General features: G+C 38.7%; 1 protein-coding gene across 1 annotated transcript in view; it reads right to left on the bottom strand.

Moving 5' to 3' along the window:
* LOC124775357 (insulin receptor substrate 2) overlaps nucleotides 1-25,497 on the bottom strand; it is a 193,003-nt gene that overhangs the window by 18,932 nt on the left and 148,574 nt on the right. The window contains exons 15-18 of the mRNA XM_047250189.1: nucleotides 19,422-19,626; nucleotides 10,534-11,649; nucleotides 10,024-10,300; nucleotides 5,825-6,123 (exon numbers count right to left, since the gene is read on the bottom strand). Coding sequence (XP_047106145.1) covers nucleotides 5,825-6,123; nucleotides 10,024-10,300; nucleotides 10,534-11,649; nucleotides 19,422-19,626 — 1,897 coding nt within the window. The remainder of the gene's footprint in view (nucleotides 1-5,824; nucleotides 6,124-10,023; nucleotides 10,301-10,533; nucleotides 11,650-19,421; nucleotides 19,627-25,497) is intronic.

Here is a 25,497-nt window from a genome sequence, read left to right on the forward strand (position 1 = left end):
ATCTCTGTATTTGAATACACATGCCTATAACAGTTTCTTTGACATTTCATTGTAATTACCTCAGCATAACCTGATTTAATTTGACTATTCTCAATTACTATTGTTTTACTTTTGTTGATGTTCATCTCGTACACTCCGTTCAAGACACTACCAATTTTATTCAACTGGTCTTTCAAAGCTCTTTGCCACTCTGCCAGAAGTAATATGTAAGCGGCAAACCACAAAAGTTTTTATTTATTTCCCTTGAACATTTCATTCCTTCTCTATCCATACATCTCTTCGGTTTCCTTCATTGTTTTCTCAATACACACACTGAATAACATGGAGGACAGGCTGCAGCCCTCTTTCGCTCCTTTCTCAATTACTGTCTCCCTTTCACATTCTTGAAACAGACACATAAACCAACGAAGTCCACGACTCGTCCTGTCTTCTTCTCTCTCTACTAAAGAGACATCAGAAGGTAAAAAATGCCTAATTCTCAACTCAATAGCAATTAAAAGAAACACCAATAAATACAGCTGAAGGAAAAGAAAAAAAATGTATTTTGTCAACTTAAATGATTTGTCACCAAGGAAGTCAACAGAGAGCGGGTGTATATTTTGCAGCCAACATTGTGAAGGGATTTTACTCTTCTTGAAATTGAAAAATTCTGCTCTCTTAATTTTTATAGCTATCTTCATTTTTTTACAAGTACAAAATTCCAAAGAAACAAGGTTTGCGGGGAGATAATGACAGTCATTTCAAACACCTGGAAACAAGTTTTGCTGGGAGACAAATAATGTCTTTTTGAACTTCTTGAAGTGGAGTACATTTCAGGTTTGATAAACTGTTCCCACATTCATGCCCCCCCCCCCCCCCCCCACCCCACACACACACAAGCCTATAAATGGAACTAACGAAGTATTTGATTGAAACTGCCAGAAGAACGACACTACTATACTAGAAGAGAATGAAATAAAAAGTGAGAATACACGAAGTTCTTAATATGCAGAGGAATTATTGTCGTTCACTGTAAATTCTCAAACAGCTGAATAGAGCGAAATTGACAATAGAGATATCAAAGCTGGTGTATTCCAAACAAAGAATTTTGGAACAACAGTCTATAAGGTACACCAACAACAGAAAATTTAATGCTGAATGAGAAACAAATCTGCTGTTACTGATAGACCACCTGCATCTGGTGCTGAACAACAAAATGATAGATACTGGATCTGAATGAGGTTGATCAGTATCAGCTTCCTGAATTAGCAGTGCCCTTTTTGAAAGCAACATGAAATCAGAATCTAATACTTCTGTTAGTAAAACAGTACACTGAAAATTTTGTAGCACTGCAACAATTAATTGATAAGAAACTCACAAAAATCAAAGCAATCGACAAATGTTGTCATCTACAGTGAACAATAAGTGTGATTAAAAAAGAAATGGCTGCTGAATGAGATACATCTACATCTACTTCTATACTCTACAAAATACTGTGAAGTGCACAGCAGAGAGTATGTCCAATAGTACCAGTTAATAGGGTTTCTTCCCACTCCATTCATGTATGGCGCACAGAAGAATGACTGTTTAAATGCCTCTGTATGTTCTATCATTAATCTAATCTTGTCCTCATGAGCCCTATATGAGCAATACGTAGGGGGTTGTAGGAAATTCTTGCAGTCATCATTTAAAGATGGTTATTAAAAGTTTGTGAGTAGGCTTTCTTGGGATAGTTTACGTATATCTTCAAGAGCCTAACAGTTCAGCTTCTTCTGTATCTCTTTAACACTCTCTCATGGGTCTAACAACCCTGTAACTATTCATGCTGCCCTTCTGTGTATACATTCAATATCCCCTGTTACTCCTATTTACATGTTCACTGTCTCTGTGTTCAGATGAGAACAATGCAGTAGCATTGATATGTTTGAAGTAAACAGTACACAACATGAATACAATTTCACTACCACTAATGGCAACACCAGGTACAACCCAAATGAAATGGTCTCTCCGAAAACAAATATGGTGCGTAAAAATAAATCTACAGTGCTCCTGAGCTGCAACAACTAATCTAATGCAGCTTACCATGTAATATTGTATTGACTATGCTTTCATCCAAAAAACATGTTGTTATCAACAAAACGGCGATGGAATCACTAGATGTTATAAGCTACTTAGCACAAGGGAAAGAGTAGCAATACTGCCAACCAAGAAAGATACTGATTTCATAAACATCAGCCACTGAACAAGTGGCTGTAAAGACTCAGTATTTGAACAAACAGTTAAAAGAAAATTTGTCACTTTCATATTTAGCACACTTAGACACTACAAAACTCATCAAAGATAAAATGAGGAAAACTGACAACATGACAACCTACAGCAAAGGAGTTGATTTAGTAATTGTTATGGACAGCAATGCAAGATCTAACACATGGCATAACACAGTAACAAACTCCAGAGGAAAAGAGATTTGAAGAATTCCTGGCATCTACTAATCTATATATATTGAACGAGGGGAATCACGAAACAACTTTCAAAAATAATACAGGAAAGAGCAATACTGATTTAACTATGACCACTTCTTATCTACTGCCTATACTAAACCACTGGAAGTGCAGTAAATAAGAGAACAGCTCTGACCAGTGGATTAATACTTTCAACATAGGAGTGTGCCCAATTTCGTGTCATGGAAGCATATTTCAAACCAAAAAATTTATTATTAGAGACGACAAACTGAGAGATCTGACGGTACGTTCGTACATGTAAAACATTAAAAGATCTTACATTATGTCATAAAAGAACAAGACATTAGAGGACACTCCAAGAGCATGGGAATTTTGTGAACTATACTAAAATGCATATTTTGGCTTAAAGTGCACATTCGTATGTCCAGATTCAGATGTAAATTTTCTTGGAGTACCTGTACTGTATTATCTCATGTTTGTTTTTAATGCCATACGTACTAGAAGATGAAAACGTGAACTTGAAATGCTGCGAACAGTTGAAACTAGCCAATAGTGTAGAATTAAACACTTAGTTTCAAATAAATTGACTGCCTCAGCAGAAAAGATTAGTGAAAGTAAAGTTTCTTTAACAAACCGACAAAAATAACTTCAGTGTTCTGCAAGGCGATTAAGGCTTGACTGTCAGAAAGGTGGAAACAAAATAAAATCTGAAACTAATTACATATTTTAGCCTTCCGTAATTATGTCAATGTATTTTAGTTCACTTGATAGCTCCCGGCCACAGAAATCCATTTTGTTTTCATTTGAAGTGAGAGCAATAAACGAAGAGGAAACAGCAAAATCACGTAATGTAAACACAGGTCACATGTAGACTACCTCCTCCCATTACAACTCAGACTACTCTGTAAATCAGGTTCGGACCTAGGATATTTCCGGACCGGGGCGATATTAGATAGTGGCGCTCCCCCCTCCCTTGAGCATTTGAGGTAGGACGGCAAAAATTTAAAAATCGACTTTACAAAACTATCTTCATTTTATAGCACACATCTTTCTGTAGAGTATGATACATATAACATATATATTCTGGGGAACGTAAAACATGTTATTTGGTCTTAAGTGTAGCACAGTGCAGTGCCACGCCTCTTCACCCAGCATTCTTCCATCGCACGTCTTTTGAATTTCGCTCTGTGGAATTCAAACATGTAATATTTTGTAATGGAATGGGTGCCACAAATTATATTCACACCAGTGGAAATTAAAATGTCCTGTGGTGCCTCTCCTGCTCTCAGTCGGCCGGTTTGACATCCTGGTCAACTTTAAAAAAATCTCGGAATTAATACTGGTTGGTATTATTTGTAACCGGCAGAACAAGAACTCTTCAGAAAATTTGCAGTCTTTACTGCCTATTAGCTAATATCTTGCTGATTTGTGTGACATAAAATTAAATACAGGATACATAAAACGAGTAAAGACAAGAGAAAAGCAAGACAGTACACATTTCTTCAGTCGTTAAATCCTAGCTTCTTTTCTCTCTAGGACTGCCACATCTTTATATGGTGTACTTTCCTTTCTGGGAAAGAATCTACTACCTCATCAAAGTTCGTCAACGTTTTGCTACATGAAAAAACGAAATGTTGTCTAATACTAGAAAAGCTGTTAATACAAATTGTACCCAAGGCTGGTGTGGTTTCTCGATCTGATTACGTGTATTTTGTCACTGCTATATAAAATGAAATAGGCCTGCCAATATTGCAGCAGTTGTTACACACACCGCATAAACGAGACTGTTTTGGCACCAATGGTCATTTTTATAACAGGACGGAATATAATACACGAAGTACCAATATCAAATGCCTATTAGGCCTACTACAAGCAAAAAGTTTTGTGTTAGGAAATAGTTTCACATTTCATTCATACTCTCTAGCTTCTGAAGCATGAGATCGAAAAGTAATAGTACTAAATTTTTAAATAAATTTCGAATCTTCATATTCTCCAGTAATTTGTGAGAGTCCCTGTTTCTTCTCCTTCCTCGTTCTAACAAACAATCTTATTACAAATTTGGTAACTGTTCCTGCCAGTGTCAAAACTTATTCTCTGGTTAATTTCGTCACCGGTTTAGTTATCCGGTTGGGCGTTATTACGTGTTCGTACAACGCGTTTTCCGCACTACTCCCAGAATAGAACTTTAGCGGCTGCTAGCCGGGGACTGTATAACTGGCCCTTAGCAGTGTAGCGGTCTGGCCAAAAATTTTCTGTCAAAATTTCATTTTCTTGGACACACGGAGGAGACAATACGCAATCTTTGTTGCCTGTTATTCCTGTTAGTCGTTTTTTCCCACTCTGGCAGTCTGAATCTATGGAATTCGCTAGCAGTTATAACAACGCTGATCATTTGCAAACCCAGTCAACCACATAAACAGCGACTGGCATTCATCCGTTCGGCTTTATTCCGCTCAGCTCGTATAGACACGTCCCCATTTGTCTGCAGGAAAGTTTATTTCTAGATGCGGCGGGGATTCCCCTGGCAGAGACATCACTTACACTATGCACACATTCAAAAATCAACATACGATTCTTTCAGAAATCGACTTAGAATTTGTTCAAAAACCAACAGGGATGTGTTCAAAATCATACGAGAAATCGATAGACCAATGTGCGCTGGATGCTAGGGGCATTGTGAAACAAGGTCTTTTTCCTCAATAATATAACAGCTTAGGCGCACCAGTAAAATCTTTCCAGATAGCATCTGGCTGCTTGCTGCTGTTGCTTATACAGCTAACTGCCACACTTCTGTAGCCAGAAGCAGGAGAAGGTACTACTCATACGAGACTCAACTGCACATGCGGATAAGCTTGCTCGCAACCGCTCAAACGAATCTAATGTAAACTTGTGATGTTACACCCATCGGAGGCAAGCCTTTGACACACTTTGTTGTTGGCAGACGCTTGTAAGAGCACTGTGTTTTGTTGTTGTATATGGTGAATTTCCTTTGCAACGTAAATTTTATTTTCGTTTCTTTTTCTCTCGTTCGTTTTTTATTGCTGCAGTATTATTCTGCAGTACCGAGATACAGTAATATTCAATGTTAGAGTATTGGTTCTTACCAGTCAAAGTTACAAAAATTTAACTGGAAACTAAAACAATGAAAAATTCCTGGAATTCTAAAAAATTCCCAGGTTTTTTCCGGTTTACTCCCGGATGAAAAAATTCCCGGATCTCCTGGTTGTCCCAGGTCGTATACACCCTGTATTCAATACCACTATTGCTTAAGACAACATACTAGTTGTCACGAGCTCAGTGGCCCATTACCCACAATTTAACAAACAATAAATATAAAATCTATAATACAATTTAAGAGGAATATATGGTCTCTGTTAATTCACCTTGTGATGGCAATTGGTGCAGATCGCTGCTGTGTTTGGCTGGGGCGGTAATCATCTAACAGTGACCTTGTAGCTGGTGGCTTCCAAGACATCTCAACATAACCATCACGGCTCCTGGTACTGGCAGCTGGTGTATCAAGTGGTGCAGATCTTCTAGCTACAGTGCTCTGGGTGACAACTTCTGGTTTTCGAGATGCGCCAGAGCCTGGTTGCATTGGCAGGTAACCATCAGCAGCACTGGTTGTAACTTGTGTAGTTTGCTTCACTGAGATATCAACAGCTGGCTGTTCAGCATAATCCTGCAGAACAAATGAGAACACTTTTGCTTGTGTATTTGGCCAACTGACTATTTCATTCCAATATAATCTTTATCGTACAGTTTTCTTTGCAGCTTTCTTCTTGCAACATACTGGAAAACATAACATCAAGTGTGTGTGTGTGTGTGTGTGTGTGTGTGTGTGTGTGTGTGTGTGTGTGTGTGTGTGTGTGTGTGAGCGCGCGCGAGCATGCGTGAGCTGTGAGATCTTTCCAATGTTGTTCACTTGTATTGTACCCTCTTTGATGTCAGCACTCAGGTAAAATCTGATAATGGCCTTGTCAGTCAAAAATAGTTCAACAAAACTAATTAGTACCGTGCAACATACACAATACTGTGCTCTTCATTTATGACGGAAGAATCAGTTAACGTGAACTGTTTACAATCTGGACAGGTAAAACCTCCTAATCAAGTGGCAGCAGATGCTAACACATACAAAAACATAAAATTTAAAATTACTAGTCTGCAGAAACATTAACTCCTTCTTCTGACAAAAGAAAAGAAATAAAGACTTAGTTTCCCCAATCTGTTTGGCTTGATCATGATGTATCTCCACTCATTTCTAAGTTTACTATTACCCTGTCTGCCATATCCTTGATTACAGGTTTTAAAATTTCATTAGGTGCTGACAATGCATTTTCCCCTCTTATTTCATCTGTTAAGTTCCTTTGATGTTGGTCCTGGGTGACTTTTTGACTTTTCCTGTATAGTTAAGCCTTACTAGACTATTTTCCTTGAACACTTTCCTCTCTTCTGTCAATAGAATGAGCCCCTGGTTCCGAAACACAGTAATTTTACAATCTGCATAATTATATAGATATGCTGCCTTCTGGTAAGCAGACTTCCTTTATCCATATTATACACATTAATTATATACTTGTAAAAAAATTGTAGTATTCACTTCAAACTTTGTATATGCATGAAACTGATGAAATCTCAGTATTGTGGTGTAACAGAGGAGGAGAGGTGAGAATGTTTAGAGGAAAATGAAGTGAACACTATAAAGGAAAACAGACTTAATTTAACCTATCTTTCACAGAATGTAACAACTATACCAGGAGAAAGAGAGGGAGTGGTGAACAATGAAAGTGGGGAAGTGAAAAATGAGATGGGAAGGGTATGAAGAGGTAGGCAGTTGTTTGCATAACAACTTACTGAAGTCCTAAAGCGTTAAAATATACATAACTGACAAATCAAAGGAGCATTAACAATAAGACACAGAAATCTTGACATCATATAGGTAGGGACTGGAAAACGTAGCATCCAGTTTTGGCAAAATTCACGTCTATTGTCGTCAAAAAAAAAGAAAGAAAGAAAGAAAGAAAGAAAGAAAGATTAGGTGCACAAATTTATAAGGTTGTCATGCTACATGAGTGAAGACAAAGTAAGTCCTCATTCCTTGAAATTGACAGTTAAAGAAAAAAAAGTGCTGACTGTAAACTTTTTAACTGGAATGTTTGCTTTTTGCAAAAACTTCAACACAATATAATTATTCTGCTGAAAAGCAGCAGCATTTTCCCACAGATGAACTGAATGCTTCTCTATTTACAAAGGCTTTGCTAGATGATGTACAATATCAGTAACTGAAAATTGGTGACAGTTTCAATATTTATATGCAGAAAATAAAGCTGTTTCAAACTCTCTGATAAAATAGTTCGCATGGATACAATTAGCTATAAAACTATGTCTATCAAGTAATTTTGTGGTTTCACATTTTGAGGTAGAACTCGTATCTATTTTGTATTTACTGTAAAATGTGAATTTTTCCGATCCCTACACATAAGGAGTAAGTTGACAGGAATGTTACTTCTTTGTATGTTTAAATTAGTTTGTGTATGGACTGTGTCTCACAGCTAAAGGCATAATCCATATCACTTCAGGCAGGGTGTTCCCTTCATAGTCTCAGATGTTATTGAATGTAGCTTATGTTGAAATTTAGGAGTAAGTAAGAAACACGTATTTTTTTGTTTTTTCCAAAAAATTTCTGCCCTGAGATACAGGCCTCCAAAGAGGAAGATGTTAATTTCGGAAAATTTTTTAAAATGCTGTATCTCTGTAACAGTTCTAGATACTTTGTTACAGTTTTTTTTATTTCAAAGATAATTGCTTTATGATTACAACGGTATCCTCCGTCTGGACAAATATCTGTCAAAGTTCTTTCACTGTCACCTTTTGAATATTCTGAAAAAATTTCAAAGATGCCAGTCAAGAACAGTTAGATTTTTTTCTGTTGATTAGTACCATGTAGTACTATATTCTCCGTGAAGGAGAGCTTCCACTTTTAAGTTGAACAGGTTTTATTTTTTAAAAATCATTTTTTTTCACTTTCAAGGGTAATGTATGTCTTAACTGAAGTTGTTTCTTACTAATTTCTTTGTTACAATGTTTATTTCTATTGTCTTTGTTGTTGTTATTTCTTATCACTTTCTTTGTCACAGTTGTTTCTTTTCACTTCCATTACTGCAGATATTCCTCACACTTTGTTGTAGTTCCTTGTCAGGTTCTTTGTTGTGGTTGTTCATTGCAGGTTTCTGTACTGTAGGTGTTCAGTGCTAATTTGTTTACTGAAGAGGCTTCTAGGAAATCTGAGACCATCCAGTGAGTTTTGTGTTTTCGTGAGGAATTTGCCAGTTGACACAGTTGCAGTGTGTTTTGTGAAAAGGACTGCTTGAGATGTCTTCTGACTGGGGCCACAGGAGAGTGAAGTGTGTTGACTATTTTCATATCCATAAAAGAGTGATATAAAAGACAAACAAAAAACAGACTTTGTTCAGGTTGGGAATGTGTTCTAAGTGTTTTGATAGAATAACAACAATGATAGTATCTGAACAAGGTGAAGTCTCCCACGGTGCAGATGATGCAGATTTTGCATCAATAGAGGAAGAATTAAATACCCTGAATCAGTCAACTACAGAGGTAGGTGTTAGTCCTGTTAAGAAACCGTCGTCAGTGAAGTCAATTCATAAGCTGTATGCATCGACCGCATTCTTCAAAGTAGAAATTCCATTTTCAGAAGAAAGTGAACCAAGTACTCTTGGACAGGAATTTTTCACAGATATCAATTCAGCTGTTGAATATTGTGCATTGTACAGTGAAAAGGTGCAAGTTTGAACTATTATTCCAGAGACATTTTCAAAGAAAACAATTTTGAACCATGTTCCATCAGTATCAAAAGTACATGGTAGGCAAATCAAGAAATGTGAGGTCTGTAAAAGGAGTCTTTGGAAGACCAAATACCTATTATGGTCATCCTGTAGAAACAGCTCAAGTTCAAATAGTGCAGTCATTTTATCTGGAAGATAAATGGGACTGTTCTTGCCAGAGTGCCAACAAAAAATGCACAATAACTGTAACAGCTGAATGTCAAAAAGTTGTGAAAGTGAAGAGGTACATGACTCACAGTATTAAAGAAACTTAGCAGTTTATAAGAGCAACTATACAATTTCACATATTGGAAGATCAAAATTTGGTGCACTACAACCTAAGTGGGTAGTTCCACATCCACCTAGAGATGTCTGTTTATGTGTGTACTGCACGAATTTTGAACTTGGTGTGGTAACTTTGAAGATCTTACTGGAGCATGTGACATATGACAGACAATTTGTGCTGAAATTAATGAATTAAAATGTGCTGGTAGAGCACTTGCCCGTGAAAGGCAAAGGTCCCGAGTTCGAGTCTCGGTCGGGCACACAGTTTTAATCTGCCAGGAAGTTTCATATCAGCGCACACTCCGCTGCAGAGTGAAAATCTCATTCTGTGCTGAAATTGATAAATTTGTACATATACAAAATGCTAATATGTAATGAAAATAATATACGCTCCTGTGTAACATCTGACAAATATCAGTTTAAAGCATACTTTATCCAACACAACTGCTCTTTACCTGATTGTGGTTAGAAACTCTTTGCCCAGGTTGCATTCTGATGTAATCTGGAGGGCGAGCAGCAAGGCTGGATCGTAGCGCAGCTGGTGGTGGACCCATCTCCACATAATCTTTTGGTTCTTGCTGTGACAGTCTTTGAATTGGAGTCATCTCGACATACGGATTATGGCTGGTGCTTTGGTCTGCATATGAGGAACTTCCACCCATCTCCACGTAATCAGAGCTTCTACCTCTCTGTGTTGCCTCTATTGCTTCTTCTTCAATTGCAGTGGTTATCCTGAAGAATTACAAATGTATCATCATTACTAAATGTCAATCACACAACAGATAAGTCACTATGAAACAAAATGCTGTGGCATAATGGAAAGACTCATTTTCTGTACTATTATTACAAATGAAATAGTTGTTCTTATGGTCATAACTTCCCAGAATAAATCAAATGTTTTCCTATCAAATATGCTATCTTAATTACCAAGTCCAAATAAATAATTCAATGATTTATTATCTTACCACTCTTCCTGTCTAGATGTCTTCCTCACAGGCACTTGCCTCACATTACGATCTCCTACACCATTGCCACCTGAAGGTACTTCATTTGGCTTTGCTGGCATAGTTCCTGGGCAAATAGTGGTAGGAAATGACTGTACTCGAGTACGTGGGACAGTTGGTGTCTCTGTAGGTCGCACTACACTAGGAACCCTTGACAGGGAAGGCTTCATTTCCAAGTACGGATCACTTTCCACTGAACCACTTTCATTTGCTGAAGAAATCTGTCCTGATGCCACTGAAGATGCATTAACACGGCTCGGCCTCATGTCCAGATAGGGTCCTGCATCTACAGGAGGGGAAAATGAAGACCCTGGCTGCAGCGGTACATAAGGCTCCGTTGAACTAGATACTACAACAGGTTGCATTGGAACATAAGGATCAGTCACTGTAGAGGTGGTAGTTGATATTCCACTCTCTGAAGCTGTCAGGGCAGATGATGACTGTAGCAGCCTCACACTTTCATTTGATTCTGGATCCCTTGACAGTAAATTCTGTCTGCTGCTGGCAGAGGCATCAGGCACGGTTCTACGCGGTGAACCAGGACGTACAGAAAGAAAGTGATCATTATTTTTTGGTGATGTGCCTGGGACAGGTTTCATGGGCACATAAGGTGGTGAAGTACCAGTTGGAGGATGACCTGGTTCAGCACGAGGAGATCTGGGCCTTCTATCGGGGCTTCCAGATGGTGGAGGTGTACGACCTGCAGCATGTACAGCCGATCGTCGAGGTGGTGAACTGGAAATAACTCCAGATCCCATTCCCTCACGATGGGGAGGGAGTGTACGTCGACTTCCAGCGGGACGTGCACGGCCGCTGGTGAAGTCTAGTTCCATCAGATCAGACATTTGGCTTTTATCTCCTCCAATACTGCTGTTGTTGCCACTTCCCCCTGTGCCAGACCAGGAACTGGATAGCAGAGGTGCAGAGCTGGACTTTGGACCTGGAGTAGCTGTGGTGGCAGTATGCGGTGGAGGTGTGTGCCGTGGCCGTCCAGTGCCCACACGTCCTGCAAGGCGACTTCCAACAGAAAAGGCCCGCACACGTGCAGTATCCTCAAACAGTGGGCTTGCTTCCAATCTGCCGTAAAGAAGAAAGTTAAAAAAATTAATTATTTTCTTTAGCATTATGTATTCTGAAAACTCCATTTATGTAAATTAAAAAAATCATTCCTACCATGACTGACATAAATAACTTATCAAGAACATGTTTTCAGCATTTTCATCCATTCCTAGTACGTTTTAAGACACTTTGATAAACAGTATTATGCACATCCCAACTCATCATCTACAATGTCTAGCGAGTTGCCACACTATATAAGTTCTCTTCTGTGAGGAAACAGCAAAAGGAATTCTCAGATATGACCAATAACTTTCTCTCTAGTACTAAATAGTGTTTGCTCTCTAATTTATGTTTATAGCAATCACCTGAGCTCACTCAGAGAATATCTTATAGCAATAAGATACATTTTGACATATTATACTTACAGGAGATAAGAATTTCAAGATTTGACATAAGATTTGTTAGCACTATTCCAGTCATCTCTACTTCTGCGAAAGATAAGCATGTGCTCCTTTAGTCTCACACTGCTAAACTGCAGTCGTAACTTTCATACAATGAATTTAGTTAAGACATTTGGTGATTAGCTATGTTCGCAAAATTGTGATGGTGGCAACAAAAGTGCTCAAAAGTTTTCGTTTCATCGCCAGGTAACTTATTTTTATTTACCCTACACTGCCAGTAAAGGTGAACTGTTACTGGGACTCTTCCAATCAGCCGACAACACCAAACCCTTTGGATATGACACTAATCATAGCCATTTTTTATTGTTCTGTGTCACCAAATTTTCACCCCTGTGAGTCAACTAATGGGGGTGGTGGGTTGTTGTATATTCAAATGCACCACATCCTGGTAAGAAGTAATTCCATACACAGCGACAGAAAGAACTGTCTTCTATGTATCTGGTTTTGTGTTATTCTATTTAAGTAATTTCTTTTTCATTTAACCAAACAAATATCATGCAACTACTCAAAATCTGCTCTTGTGGTTACCACTCAACATATCAACCCTGAATACTATGGGTTAAACATTAATTTTTGTAATTATCGACAACTTTTATGTCACCAGCACCAGAGCATATGGGGCAAAAAGTCAGCATAACTGTCACCAATCACCCTAGCAAAATACCAAAAAACTGGATTCAACGCCGATGTCAATCTGATTTTTCAATGTCACCTCCCTCCTATACTGACTATCATTCCTTGCTGAAGTGGGACTCTTCTATCACCCCCCACTCCCCCTCTTCCCGTATCACAATAATATATTTTCCAGAGTACGTTATATTAATACCAAATTTGGTTGAAACTGCTCCTAGAGTCCCAAAGTTCTGCAATTTGACCATGTATACTGCTTATTCTATTGTACAATCATGATTTTAGCCTTTGTCCGTTTTCAAGTACCAGACTGAAAAGATATACAATGTCTCTTCTAACAGTCGTAGGTGCATTTTCTCTGGTGTTTTGGCAGATATTTGTAACTGCGTTTTTGCAACGTGTAGCTTGGGTAGCCCAAATGAATAGTGCCTATCACATCCTTCATCTGACTTCCAGTGTCGACGGAAAGTGTTGGTTTGTTCCCCATTAAAAATAAAATGATTTTTAAAGCAGAATTTCAATAGAGCAGTCCCAAAATAGTCTGGTGCAGTAATGGAGGGGTGAGGGGCAGGGTAAAGAAAGGAGAGAATGGGGAGGGGGAGGGGGAGAGGGGAGTGAGGAGATGTAATCAAATAAAGTAATACAAATGAAAATACAGAAAAAGATTTCAAAGGCTTCCAGGAGAAAACAAAGAAAAATGCAGGTGTAATATGGGCAGAAGAAAGAAAATAATAACATATGGAAAGAAAGAAAGGAGAAAAGAAAGAATACATAAATTATTTCATATTGTCCTTAGCAGCCCAGACCAAATTAAAAATACAGATAGGAGTGTAGGGTGTGTGTTGGGGATGAAGGAGAAATGGAGAGGGAACACGGAGCATTGTGGGGGGGGGGGGGGATGGTATAGGGAAGTATTAGAAGGTGGCAGAAGAGGGGGGAGGGGGGAGGGTGGAGGGGGAAAGGTAGGGGAACAAGGAGTAGAAAAATAATAGGCAATGTAATAAAATTGAGTAGGGATATATAAGATGTAAAAGGAAAGAGAGGAAGGGGGAGAGCAAGTAAGAAAACAAGATTAAATAAGGAAAGGGGAAAAAAGGAAAGAACGTGAGGCTATAACTAGTATGCTTATACGAATTATAATGTATTGCAACAGTCAAACATTGCCATTTTATAGCTTTATAAAAGAAAAGAACGAAAACATGTAATAAATGCAGCAATTCATTCATGTCATACTATGGCTAATATGAAAGCCAGGTAATAATATAATTGAAGTCAAACCAGCAAAACATAAATTTGGTGTAAAACCATATTAAAGAGAGGTGACTACAAAGACTGGTAACAGTGATAAATACAACAGTCTCTTCAATTCATAAAGGTTGTTCAGAATTTTAAGAAGAAACCTATTGGCAAAGATAGAAGTGGGTGATGGGGGACGAGGAAGACTCTTAGGTAAACTCTTTGCTACAACATATAATGTTATTTCCACTTCAGGTATGCACACAGCTGCTTTACAATACATTGTCACATTATAGTATACAATGTTTTTATGGCAAACATTTGCAGGCTCTTTCACAGTACAATTGTATATGATCCAAAGGTCTGCTTCATAATACATTTCGGCAGATCGTTACATGTTTTTACAACTGAGCTATGTTGCACTAATGCACAATTATATTTCATGTTCAATATTCTATACAGTTTATTATGTGTAATAGTTCCTTCCTAGTGATGATTTTTGGTGATTATTTTGTGACACAGTTATTCAATGTATGGCAGATATATTTATTCACTGTATGGCAGATTTGTTTGTTCTATTTCTGCCAGACAGTTTGTGAATATGTTCCCATTTATACGTTGCGACACCTGCATTGCTTAACCAAATTTAATATATTTTGACACAGATTTCATTTACAAAAGTCTGATCATTCTTAACATGTAATTAAAACAATTTCAGTAATTTTTTAAATTCTAAAAACACTCTCTGAGCAAAGATTGTATTGGCATAATGTTACCTTTTTTTCAATTCAGTGTAGCACTTGAAAATGGCCAAAGGTTGAAATCAGAATTGTACAATAGAATGAACGGTATATACAGTCAAATGGCATAACATTCATTTAAACATTTTTACATATTCATATTCAGTTCACTGGTTAAGTGCCTGACTACAAATCCAAATGTCTGGCTTTGGTTCCCAATTGGACCTAGGATTTTTTCACCCATTACTTTTTCTTTTGCTTCTGACAACAATTTATCAATGTGAAAAATACTAAGCTATACTGTGGTTTGAGGTTCACAATAAATCATATGTTCCCCCCATAAGTGGCTCAGTCACTCATTTCAAAGTTGGAAGAAGGCAAGAGCATACCACTTCAAAGAGGTCCACACCTAGTAAAATACTGTGGTGTTAAACCTATGTTTAGTTGATGATAGCTTTTTCAATTTGATAGTGATAACTTAAACTTCCTTCCCCCATCACTCCACAAATTGAATCACAACTTCTATGGCTTCGGTGCTTGCTGCATAAGGCATGGTGCTTTAGATTCTTCTACCCAGTGTCAGTACCTCAAAGGTGTTAACACAATTTTTTTTTTCAGTTTAGTATTTTCATGTTCTTCCAATGACTACTGTTTAATCTGCAAGCTCTTATTCTTTAATTTTTGTCAACTCCTGGTGTCGATCTGAAATCTGTTTCTTCCACTACAACCTTCTCTATCTCCGGCTTGCTGGCTGCTCACTTTGCTACTTTTCCATCCCTCCCTCTCCTTATTACTAATGTATCATTGTAAAATTTCCTGTTGTACTATGCTACTGTCTCCCTTCATATGGGCTCCTGGATGACATTCAAACTCAGTTTCTGCAAAGTATCCCTTCCTACAACCTTTTACTTCTTTCAGATGAAGGAATAAATTATTTACAAATCTAAAATGAGTGTGCACCTGTGTGCATCACTACTCAGTCATCCACCTATACGTATGTGGGGTTCGCATACTGGCAACATGACAAGAGATATCTGTGCACCATATCTTGATGTGGATGACGACACATGCAACAGTACAGCTGTGGTACCAATAACATTCTTGACTATTGTTCTGGAACTGGTAAGTATGTGTGCGGCTGTGTACAAGTAAGGTTCCACAGACGACATGAAGAAGTTAATAGCGCACTAAGAAATGATATTTTACACAAAACTCCCAGATATAAGTGTCTCAAATCACTTCCTACTGAAGAACTATCATAACTATGTTTTACTCATAGGCACTATAACCAAACATTTGTACCCTATGTAATGCTCTGAAAATAATACGAAATGTTTCATTGGTTTACAGGCATCGAGTCGGATAATTGTGGAAGCTGCACAATACTTCAATAAGACACCTGATCATCATCTTCAGGTGCTTATTGATGTGTTGCTGCAACAGCTCGCCAATATATATGCTAACTCATTATAAAAATGCAGGCATCAAGGGATGAGGCTATAATGTCATTGTATACGTATCATAAAGCACGACAACATCCAGTGTCCCCTGCTGCAGAAACGAGCCATGGTCTTCGCATTCGTGATGCGGAGAAAATGTGGCCCAGCACACATAGAGGCACAGTGTTGGTGCCCAGTTTAAGTGTGCAGACTCTGATTCTCCCTCTGGGTAAATTTTCACCTGCGGGGAACAAATCCTTAGTACCACTAGTGCTGGTTTCCATGCCTTGCTGAGTTGAAATCCCAAGTCTCTATTGATCAGGTTGTTACTTATACATACTTTCACTGCTTCTTTAATGATGGAGTCCCAGTACATGAAAGCAGATGGAAGGATATTTGTCTCTTCACAGTTCATGTTATGTCTACTGTCAAGAAAGTATTCAGCCACAGCAGACTTTTCTGGTTGATCCAATCAGGCATGACATCTACATTCAGCACATCTATCCTCAACAGTGTGACATGTCCAGCCAGTGTATGATTTCTCACTCTGATATGGGATTTTATACATGCCTAGTCTCTTTAGACCTAGGCTGTTCTTAAAAGAATCCAGCTTAGTTTGCACTTGTGCAGGAGGGCAAAAGACACTTTCTGTTTGATGCTTCTTGAACAGCCTGCCAATCTTAAAGGGCACGCCACCAACATAGGGTAGATATTTGTGCAGTTATCCATTTCTTCTGGCTGTTCTTGAGCTTAAGTTTCAGTGACTGCCACCCCAACTCGCGTATCATATCAGTGACACTCTCACCCCTATTGCACGATAACACGAAATGAGCTGCCCTTCTTTGCACTTTTTCGATGTTCTCCGTCAATCCTACCTGGTAAGGATCCCATACTGCACAGCAATATTCCAGCAGAGGACGGACAAGTGTAATGTCCGCTGTCTCTTTAGTTGCTTTGTCACATCTTCTAAGTGTTCTGCCAACAAAGTGCAGTCTTTGTTTTGCCTTCCCCACAATATTACCTATGTGGTCTTTCCAACTTAAGTTGTCCATAATTGTAATTCCTAGGTATTTAGTCGAATTGACAGCCCTTAGATTTGTGCGATTTATCGTATACCCAAAATTTATCGGATTTCTTTTAGTACCCATGTGGATGACCTCACACTTTTCTTTGTTTAGTGCTAATCGCCACTTTTCGCATCATACAGAAATTATCTCTATATCATTTTGTAATTGGAATTGATTGTCTGATGATTCTACTAGATGGTAAATTACAGCGTCATATGCAAACAATCTAAGGGGGCTGCTCAGATTATCACCTAGATCACTTATATAAATCAGGAACAGTAGAGGGCCTATGGCAGTACCTTGCAGAATGCCAGATATCACGTCTATCACTACGTACTGTGACCTCTCTGAGGGGAAATCATAAATCCAGTCACACAGCTGAGACGATACTCCATATGCACACAATTTGATTAATAGTCGCTTGTGAGGAACGGTATCAAAAGCCTACTGGAAATCTAAGAATATGGAATCGATCTGAGATCCCATGTGGACAGCACTCATTACTCCACGGGAATAAAGAGCTAGCTGTGTTGCACAAGAATGATATTTTCTGAATCCGTGTTGGTTATGTATCAATAAGTCATTTTCTTCGAGGTAGTTCATAATGTTTGAGCACAGTATATGCCCCAAAATCTAAGGTCAGTGATACGGGTCTGTAATTCAATGGGTTACTCCTATTTCCTTTCTTGAATATTGGTGTGATCTGTGTTACTTTCCAGTCTTTAGGAACAGATCTTTCATCAAGTGAGCAGATGTATATGATTGCTAAGAAAGGCACTAGTATGTCTGCATACTCTGAGAGGAACCTGACTGGTATAACATCTGGACCAGAAGACTTGCCTTTCTTAAGTGATTTGAGTTGTTTCACAACACCTAAGATATCTACTTTTATGTCACTCATGCTAACAGCTGTCCTGGTTTTGAATTCTGGAATATTTACTTCATCCTCTTTTGCAAAGGAATTACAGAAAACTGTATTTAGTAACTCTGCTTTAGTGGCACCATCATCGGTAACATTTCGAGCGCTATCGTGCAGTGACGGTATTGACTATTTTTTGCAACTGGTGTACTTTACATATGACCAGTATCTCTTTGGGGTTTCTACCATATTTTGAGGCAATATTTCATTGTGGAAACTATTAAAGCACCTCGCATTGATGTCCGCACTAAATTTTGAGCTTCCGTGAAACTTAGCCAGTCTTGGGGATTTTGCGTTGTTCTGAATTTGGCATGCTTTTTTCGTTGCTTCTGCAAAAGTGTTCTGACATGTTTTGTGTACCACTCCACTCTGATAAACAGTTCTGGAATGTATTTCAATCTGCATGCAGCAAAGCTTGAGAACAGCCAGAAGAAACGGATAACTCCACAAGGATGGTATTTCTACCCTGTGTTGGTAGTCTGTCCTTTAAGATTGACAAAAGGTTGTTCAAGAAACATCAAATAAAATATGTCTTTCACCCTCCAGCACAAGTGCAAACAATGCTAGGTTCTCCTAAGGACAATCTAGGTCTAAAGAGACAAAAATCCCATGTCAGTGTGGGAAATCATACACTGTCCAGATATGTCACTCTGGTAAGGACAGATGCTCTGAACATAGATGTCCCACCTGATTAGGTTAGCCAGAAAAGTCTGCTGTGGCTGAACACTGTCTTGACATGAGACATAGCATGAACTATGGAAAGACAAAGATCCTTTTATCTGTTTCCACATGTTGGGACTCCATCATTAAAGAAGCATTCAAAATAGTATAAGTAAGGACCTGATCAATAGAGACATAGGATTTCAACTCAGCAAGGCATGGGAACCAGTATCAGCAGTGCTAAGGAATTGTTGGCCGAAGACAAACGAAGCCGAATCTACACAGATGGAGAATCAGAGTCTGCCCACTTAAACTGGGTGCCAACGCTTTCCCCCGTGCATGCTAGGCCATGATTTGTGGCCGTGCTTTTCCCACCCCACGAATGTGAAGACCGTGGCTCGTTTCACTGGCTGAGGGCACTGGATATCACCATGCTCTATGATTCACCTACAAGGTCGCTATAGGCCCACCCCTGGGTGCCCACACTTTGCTAGCGAGTCAGCATATACATTGGTGAGCCATTGCAGCAACATGTCAATAAGCCCCTGAAGACGACAAGCAGCTGTCTCGTTGAAATATCCAACGTGACGCCCATTAGTTACTATGGCAGAAAGTCTCAAACAGCACATAATACTAACCTGCTTGTCTTTCGAGTGTCTGCCCGCGACCCCACAGAATATGCACGAATTGGTCGATCAATAGACGATGCATCATCATCTTCTGAGGGTGTGAAGTATGAGCTGACTTTCTCTAGGTGGTACTCTGAAAAGCGGAGATCAGTTGATGGTGTACCAGATGTAACGGAGCAGCTGCTGCTTGGGGACATTTCACCATGATGAAGATCTGTTTAGACAACAAAGTTTGCAGTAAGTGTAATCAGCCTCATTTTTCAAGGAATGATATTAGTGATTATTTGAAGATTAGATACAAAATTCAACTGAAATGTACATGTAAAAATTCCTATTCCAATTCCTTATACAACATATAGCAAATGAGAGTCCCAATTATATAAAAAAGTCGAGCTCATAAGGCACTACGTGAATAACAAAAACTGAAACCTCAGAATAACACATGGAAAGTAAAACATTACATAAGTACTGAGTAAAAATAAAAGCTTTACTTACAGTGCTATAGAAAACATTATTATCCATTTAACAATAAATCCTGAAGGGTTCAGAAACTTCTCAAACTGATTTCCTACGTTTTCTAATCACCACCACTTAAAAATGCTGTCTGCAAAAGACTAGTCCAAAAATGTCTAATGTAAAATTGCTCCCACTGCACTCTGTAATTCACACTTCTTTTTCCTTTGTGGTGTTGTTATGTTACAAACTGCACAATGAAACTAAGTCTAATTTAAGAAATGACACAAGAATAATCAAATTCCATCAAAATCAGATCCTAATCAGAGGATTTTCTCTCTCTTTAGACAGAGAGAGACAACTGAATTACCAAGAGACTATTCTTTTCATAAATCACTTCAAATTTATGGACAAAGGAGATTAAAAATGTTTACCATTTTTTTACTGCTGTGTATTCTACTGACTTATTCTGTTGGTTCATTTTCCCTCATTTCACCAAGTCAAGGTCTACAGCAACCAGATACTATTTAGGTTTTCTAAATTTACCTTGATTTTATTTTAGGGGACATTTGAAGCAGCTGATGTTTCATTTCATCTGTTAATGATCAACACAATAAAATTATTTTCACCATGGAAAATGAGCCAAATATCTCTTAAAAGAGAATACACAATCCCAATTACACTTGCTGAAAGAAGTAGCTGTGAACATGTGTACACTCCAGTTCGAATTCTTTTTTAAAAAAGGAAAGCAACTTGTATGCCAAAAAAGCAGTCAAAGTTAAATGTGAAACAGCAGATTTCCTTACAAAGGGAAGAAACAACAACCGACAACAACTTGTGTTGAACTACCTTGCAGATGAAATGTTTCAGATGAGGTGAGTCACTTATTCCATAAAATCAAATTAAAAGTCTCCTTCTGGCAAAATAACACAATAGTTTCTCATATTAGACTCAATACTGCTACGAAATTTCTGTTCAACCTTACAGGAGTGTATAAAACAAAATATGACAGTTGTTGTACGTGGTATATTGCACATATGGGGAGAGAATTTGAAACAAGGTTCATATACCATGTCAACTCCGGTGAAAGCAACCGATCACTGTTTAGTGCCCATTTAAGAGAAAGAAAGCATGCGGTGAAGGAAAAAATAAAAAAAAAAAAAAATAAAAAAAATAAAAAAAAAATTGCTTGATTGTCTATAGAAAGTAGCCAAATAATACCCTCAACAAACAAAAATAATTTAAAGAACAGAAAGTACAGTGAGAATTTTAAAATTTTCCTAGTCAAGTAATACATAATTTATTGTTTGTTTAAGTACATTTTTAGTTCAACAACTGGTTGCATTATCCCCACAGTATTCCCTCACAATCTTTGAAGAATTTTGTTTGGTGTACTTCATATTTTCTGTAACTATTGCAATTCACATACATATACACACTATGGAATTTACTTAATAATGTACCCCAATGCACCTCTAATGAGGGGGAATGAACATGTATATATTGTACTTGCAAATACTGTGGAGCTTCGATTTTATGTTATCTGATTTTATGTTTTTTGCGATTTTACACCATAAATTTGTAGCCCCTGTGAAAAACCCATAAGAACAATGTTAAAAATTCTCTGATTTTACATTTCTTCCTAATAAGGTTTCCTCAATTCTATGTTCTTACTCAGCATTTCGCTTGACTTTGTCCTATTTTCTTCCTATTGACATTTGATGTGACTGAATGAGTTACAAGTGGCAGAAAAGCCAGATGGTTCATGCCATGGATGATGGCAGAGTTAAGGGAATATTCAGGTCACTGAGGAGGGGGGAGGCATGAGACAGGAAATGTTGACATAATCCATGACTGCGAAATGATGATGGGTCGAGTACATTTCACACTACTTTTTGCAGGAACTGATTTAACTGTGATGTGCTGCCATTGTGAAGGCGACCAGGAACAACGCTCTCGGTTTTTTACTGCTGTAGTGCGAAGTTGATGTTTATGGATGTGTTAGTGACGGGGGAATCTCAAAGTTGTAGCAAGAACTCTTTAGAGGAATGTATTTGTGGTTACGCAACATGTGAAATATTTATGACAAGGAAGAATATGAATGTTATTGCTCACTGTTTCACTGCAGCAATATAAGCTGTCCTCTTAGGTTCCTGTCTAACCATCACTCAGAAATCGTCACATAATCGGAAATAAACAGTGAAGTATTTTTGACAAGGAACAATATGAATTTTATAGCTGCTCATTATATTTGCAGGAATATAAGCTGTCCTCTTTGGTTCCCGCATCACCACAACTCGGAAAGCACCACATGTTTGGAAATAAACAGGAAAATATTTATTTCATCTTTCATTCTCTGTCCACATAGAAATGTTCAACAACACTGAATATTGCAGAACATATTGTAATACAACCATAACAAAATTTCAGAATGTGATGACAACATTAAGTTGGAGGGGGGGAGTGAGTTGCATGGAGCAAGTCGCAAACCTATAACCTCTAACTCAGCAACCATGATGTTATCCATTACACTACAGCTTATGCATCAGAATTTTGCATAGTGCATTAGTTTTTACAAAATCTCTTGAAGTCTTACATCATTGATGCTTTATTAATTGACATTTAATGGTTGTTGTTGTTGTTGTGGTCTTCAGTCCTGAGACTGGTTTGATGCAGCTCTCCACGCTACTCTATCCTGTGCAAGCTTCTTCATCTCCCAGTACCTACTGCAACCTACATCCTTCTGAATCTGCTTAGTGTATTCATCTCTTGGTCTCCCCCTACGATTTTTACCCTCCACGCTGCCCTCCAATACTAAATTGGTGATCCCTTGATGCCTCAGAACATGTCCTACCAACCGATCCCTTCTTCTGGTCAAGTTGTGCCACAAACTCCTCTTCGCCCCAATCCTATTCAGTACCTCCTCATCAGTTATGTGATCTACCCATCTAATCTTCAGCATTCTTCTGTAGCACCACATTTCGAAAGCTTCTATTCTGTTCTTGTCCAAACTATTTATCGTCCATGTTTCACTTCCATACATGGCTACACTCCATACAAATACTTTCAGAAATGACTTCCTGACACTTAAATCTATACTCGATGTTAACAAATTTCTCTTCTTCAGAAACGCTTTCCTTGCTATTGCCATTCTACATTTTATATCCTCTCTACTTCGACCATCATCAGTTATTTTGCTCCCCAAATAGCAAAACTCCTTTACTACTTTAAGTGTCTCATTTCCTAATCTAATACCCTCAACATCACCCGACTTAATTCGACTACATTCCATTATCCTCGTTTTGCTTTTGTTGATGTTCATCTTATATCCTCCCTTCAAGACACCATCCATTCCGTTCAGCTGCCTTCCAAGTCCTTTGCTGTCTCTGAAGAATTACAATGTCATCGGCGAACCTCAAAGTTTTTATTTCTTCTCCATGGATTTTAATACCTACTCCGAATTTATCTTTTGTTTCCTTTACTGCTTGCTCTATTTACAGATTGAATAACATCGGGGAGAGGCTGCAACCCTGTCTCACTCCCTTCCCAACCACTGTAATGCCCCTCGACTCTTATAACTGCCATCTGGTTCCTGTACAAATTGTAAATAGTCTTTCGCTCCCTGTATTTTACCCCTGCCACCTTTAGAATTTGAAAGAGAGTATTCCAGTCAACATTGTCAAAAGCTTTCTCTAAGTCTACAAATGCTAGAAACGTAGGTTTGCCTTTCCTTAATCTTTCTTCCAAGATAAGTCGTAAGGTCAGTATTGCCTCACGTGTTCCAGTGTTTCTACGGAATCCAAACTGATCTTCCCCGAGGTCGGCTTCTACTAGTTTTTCCATTCGTCTGTAAAGAATTCGTGTTAGTATTTTGCAGCTGTGGCTTATTAAACTGATTTAATGGTAAGTGTGACATATTTCTGATATATTTTCAATGCACCACTGCTCTGAAATGGCATACTGCGCACGTACGTCACACACTACAAAGAAAATTAATAACTGAAATGCACACAGCGCACCCTGATGTTGTTCACAAGCACTTGCAAAAGTCGATAGTCAAAACCCCACTAGTGACATTACCACAGCAAAACGTAGTGTGAATCCATGTCCACACTACCACTGGAAAAAGGTTCCTGTTGGAAACATTGTTTCCTACAGTGTTTTGCATCTGTTTCTGACTTTGTTTCTTGTCTCCGTTTCTGTCCACACCAGCAGCAAACATTTCTCAGTGTATTCACATCGTCTGCAACATGTCTAGAGACGAGAAAAATGTAATATGTGCTGTTGCATTATTAATACGCAGAGGTTCATACAAACAAAATGAAAGATGTTGCCTCATCCCTTCTTTTTTCATTAATTTATTGTGACTTGTCACCTGAAGGCCAAAAGCATCTCTCAGTGTTTCATAGTTTTATAGAATAAGGTGTGTTTAGCAAAGAATTTCATAATTTGTTTTAAGACTACGATATTATTTTGACAGAGGGTATGCTTGGTAATGGTTGATCAAATCAGATTAGTTGTTGTATGAAATCGATTTGTTGGTTTACATAGTCATCGTCTTTGGTGAGCGAAAACAAACTACACAACAACTGGTGGGAAAAACTTGCTCAATATGGAAACTGAATATGGAAGACAACTTTAGTTTCTATCAGACAAGCTGTTAGTCTTAGTTTTTTTTTGGAAACGGGAGACTCATTCCAGAGCCTTGAGTATTTATTTCACATTTCAGAGCAAGCTCTGACAACCAACCTTATTTTCTTTTCTATGCAGTCTTTTGTTGGTATTCTACCAAATGTAGCAGAGTGTCTTGTTTTATTGCTGTTCTTGCACTGCTTGCTTCATATATCTAACAAGCAGCCATCAGCCTGGTGCAATGATAACAACTCAACACAATTCAGTGCTTGGCAGAGTGTTCATTGAACCACCTTCAGGTTATGTCTCTATTGTTCCACTCTCAAACAGCAGGCAGTAAAAACATTTATATCTTTCCATGTGAACTCTGATTTGTCTTATTTTATTACAATGATCATTTCTACACTCCTGGAAATGGAAAAAAGAACACATTGACACCGGTGTGTCAGACCCACCATACTTGCTCCGGACACTGCGAGAGGGCTGTACAAGCAATGATCACACGCACGGCACAGCGGACACACCAGGAACCGCGGTGTTGGCCGTCGAATGGCGCTAGCTGCGCAGCATTTGTGCACCGCCGCCGTCAGTGTCAGCCAGTTTGCCGTGGCATACGGAGCTCCATCGCAGTCTTTAACACTGGTAGCATGCCGCGACAGCGTGGACGTGAACCGTATGTGCAGTTGACGGACTTTGAGCGAGGGCGTATAGTGGGCATGCGGGAGGCCGGGTGGACGTACCGCCGAATTGCTCAACACGTGGGGCGTGAGGTCTCCACAGTACATCGATGTTGTCGCCAGTGGTTGGCGGAAGGTGTACGTGCCCGTCGACCTGGGACCGGACCGCAGCGACGCACGGATGCACGCCAAGACCGTAGGATCCTACGCAGTGCCGTAGGGGACCGCACCGCCACTTCCCAGCAAATTAGGGACACTGTTGCTCCTGGGGTATCGGCGAGGACCATTCGCAACCGTCTCCATGAAGCTGGGCTACGGTCCCG

This window comes from Schistocerca piceifrons, chromosome 2 (genome assembly GCF_021461385.2).
Source record: "Schistocerca piceifrons isolate TAMUIC-IGC-003096 chromosome 2, iqSchPice1.1, whole genome shotgun sequence".
NCBI classification, from domain to species: Eukaryota; Metazoa; Arthropoda; class Insecta; order Orthoptera; family Acrididae; genus Schistocerca; species Schistocerca piceifrons.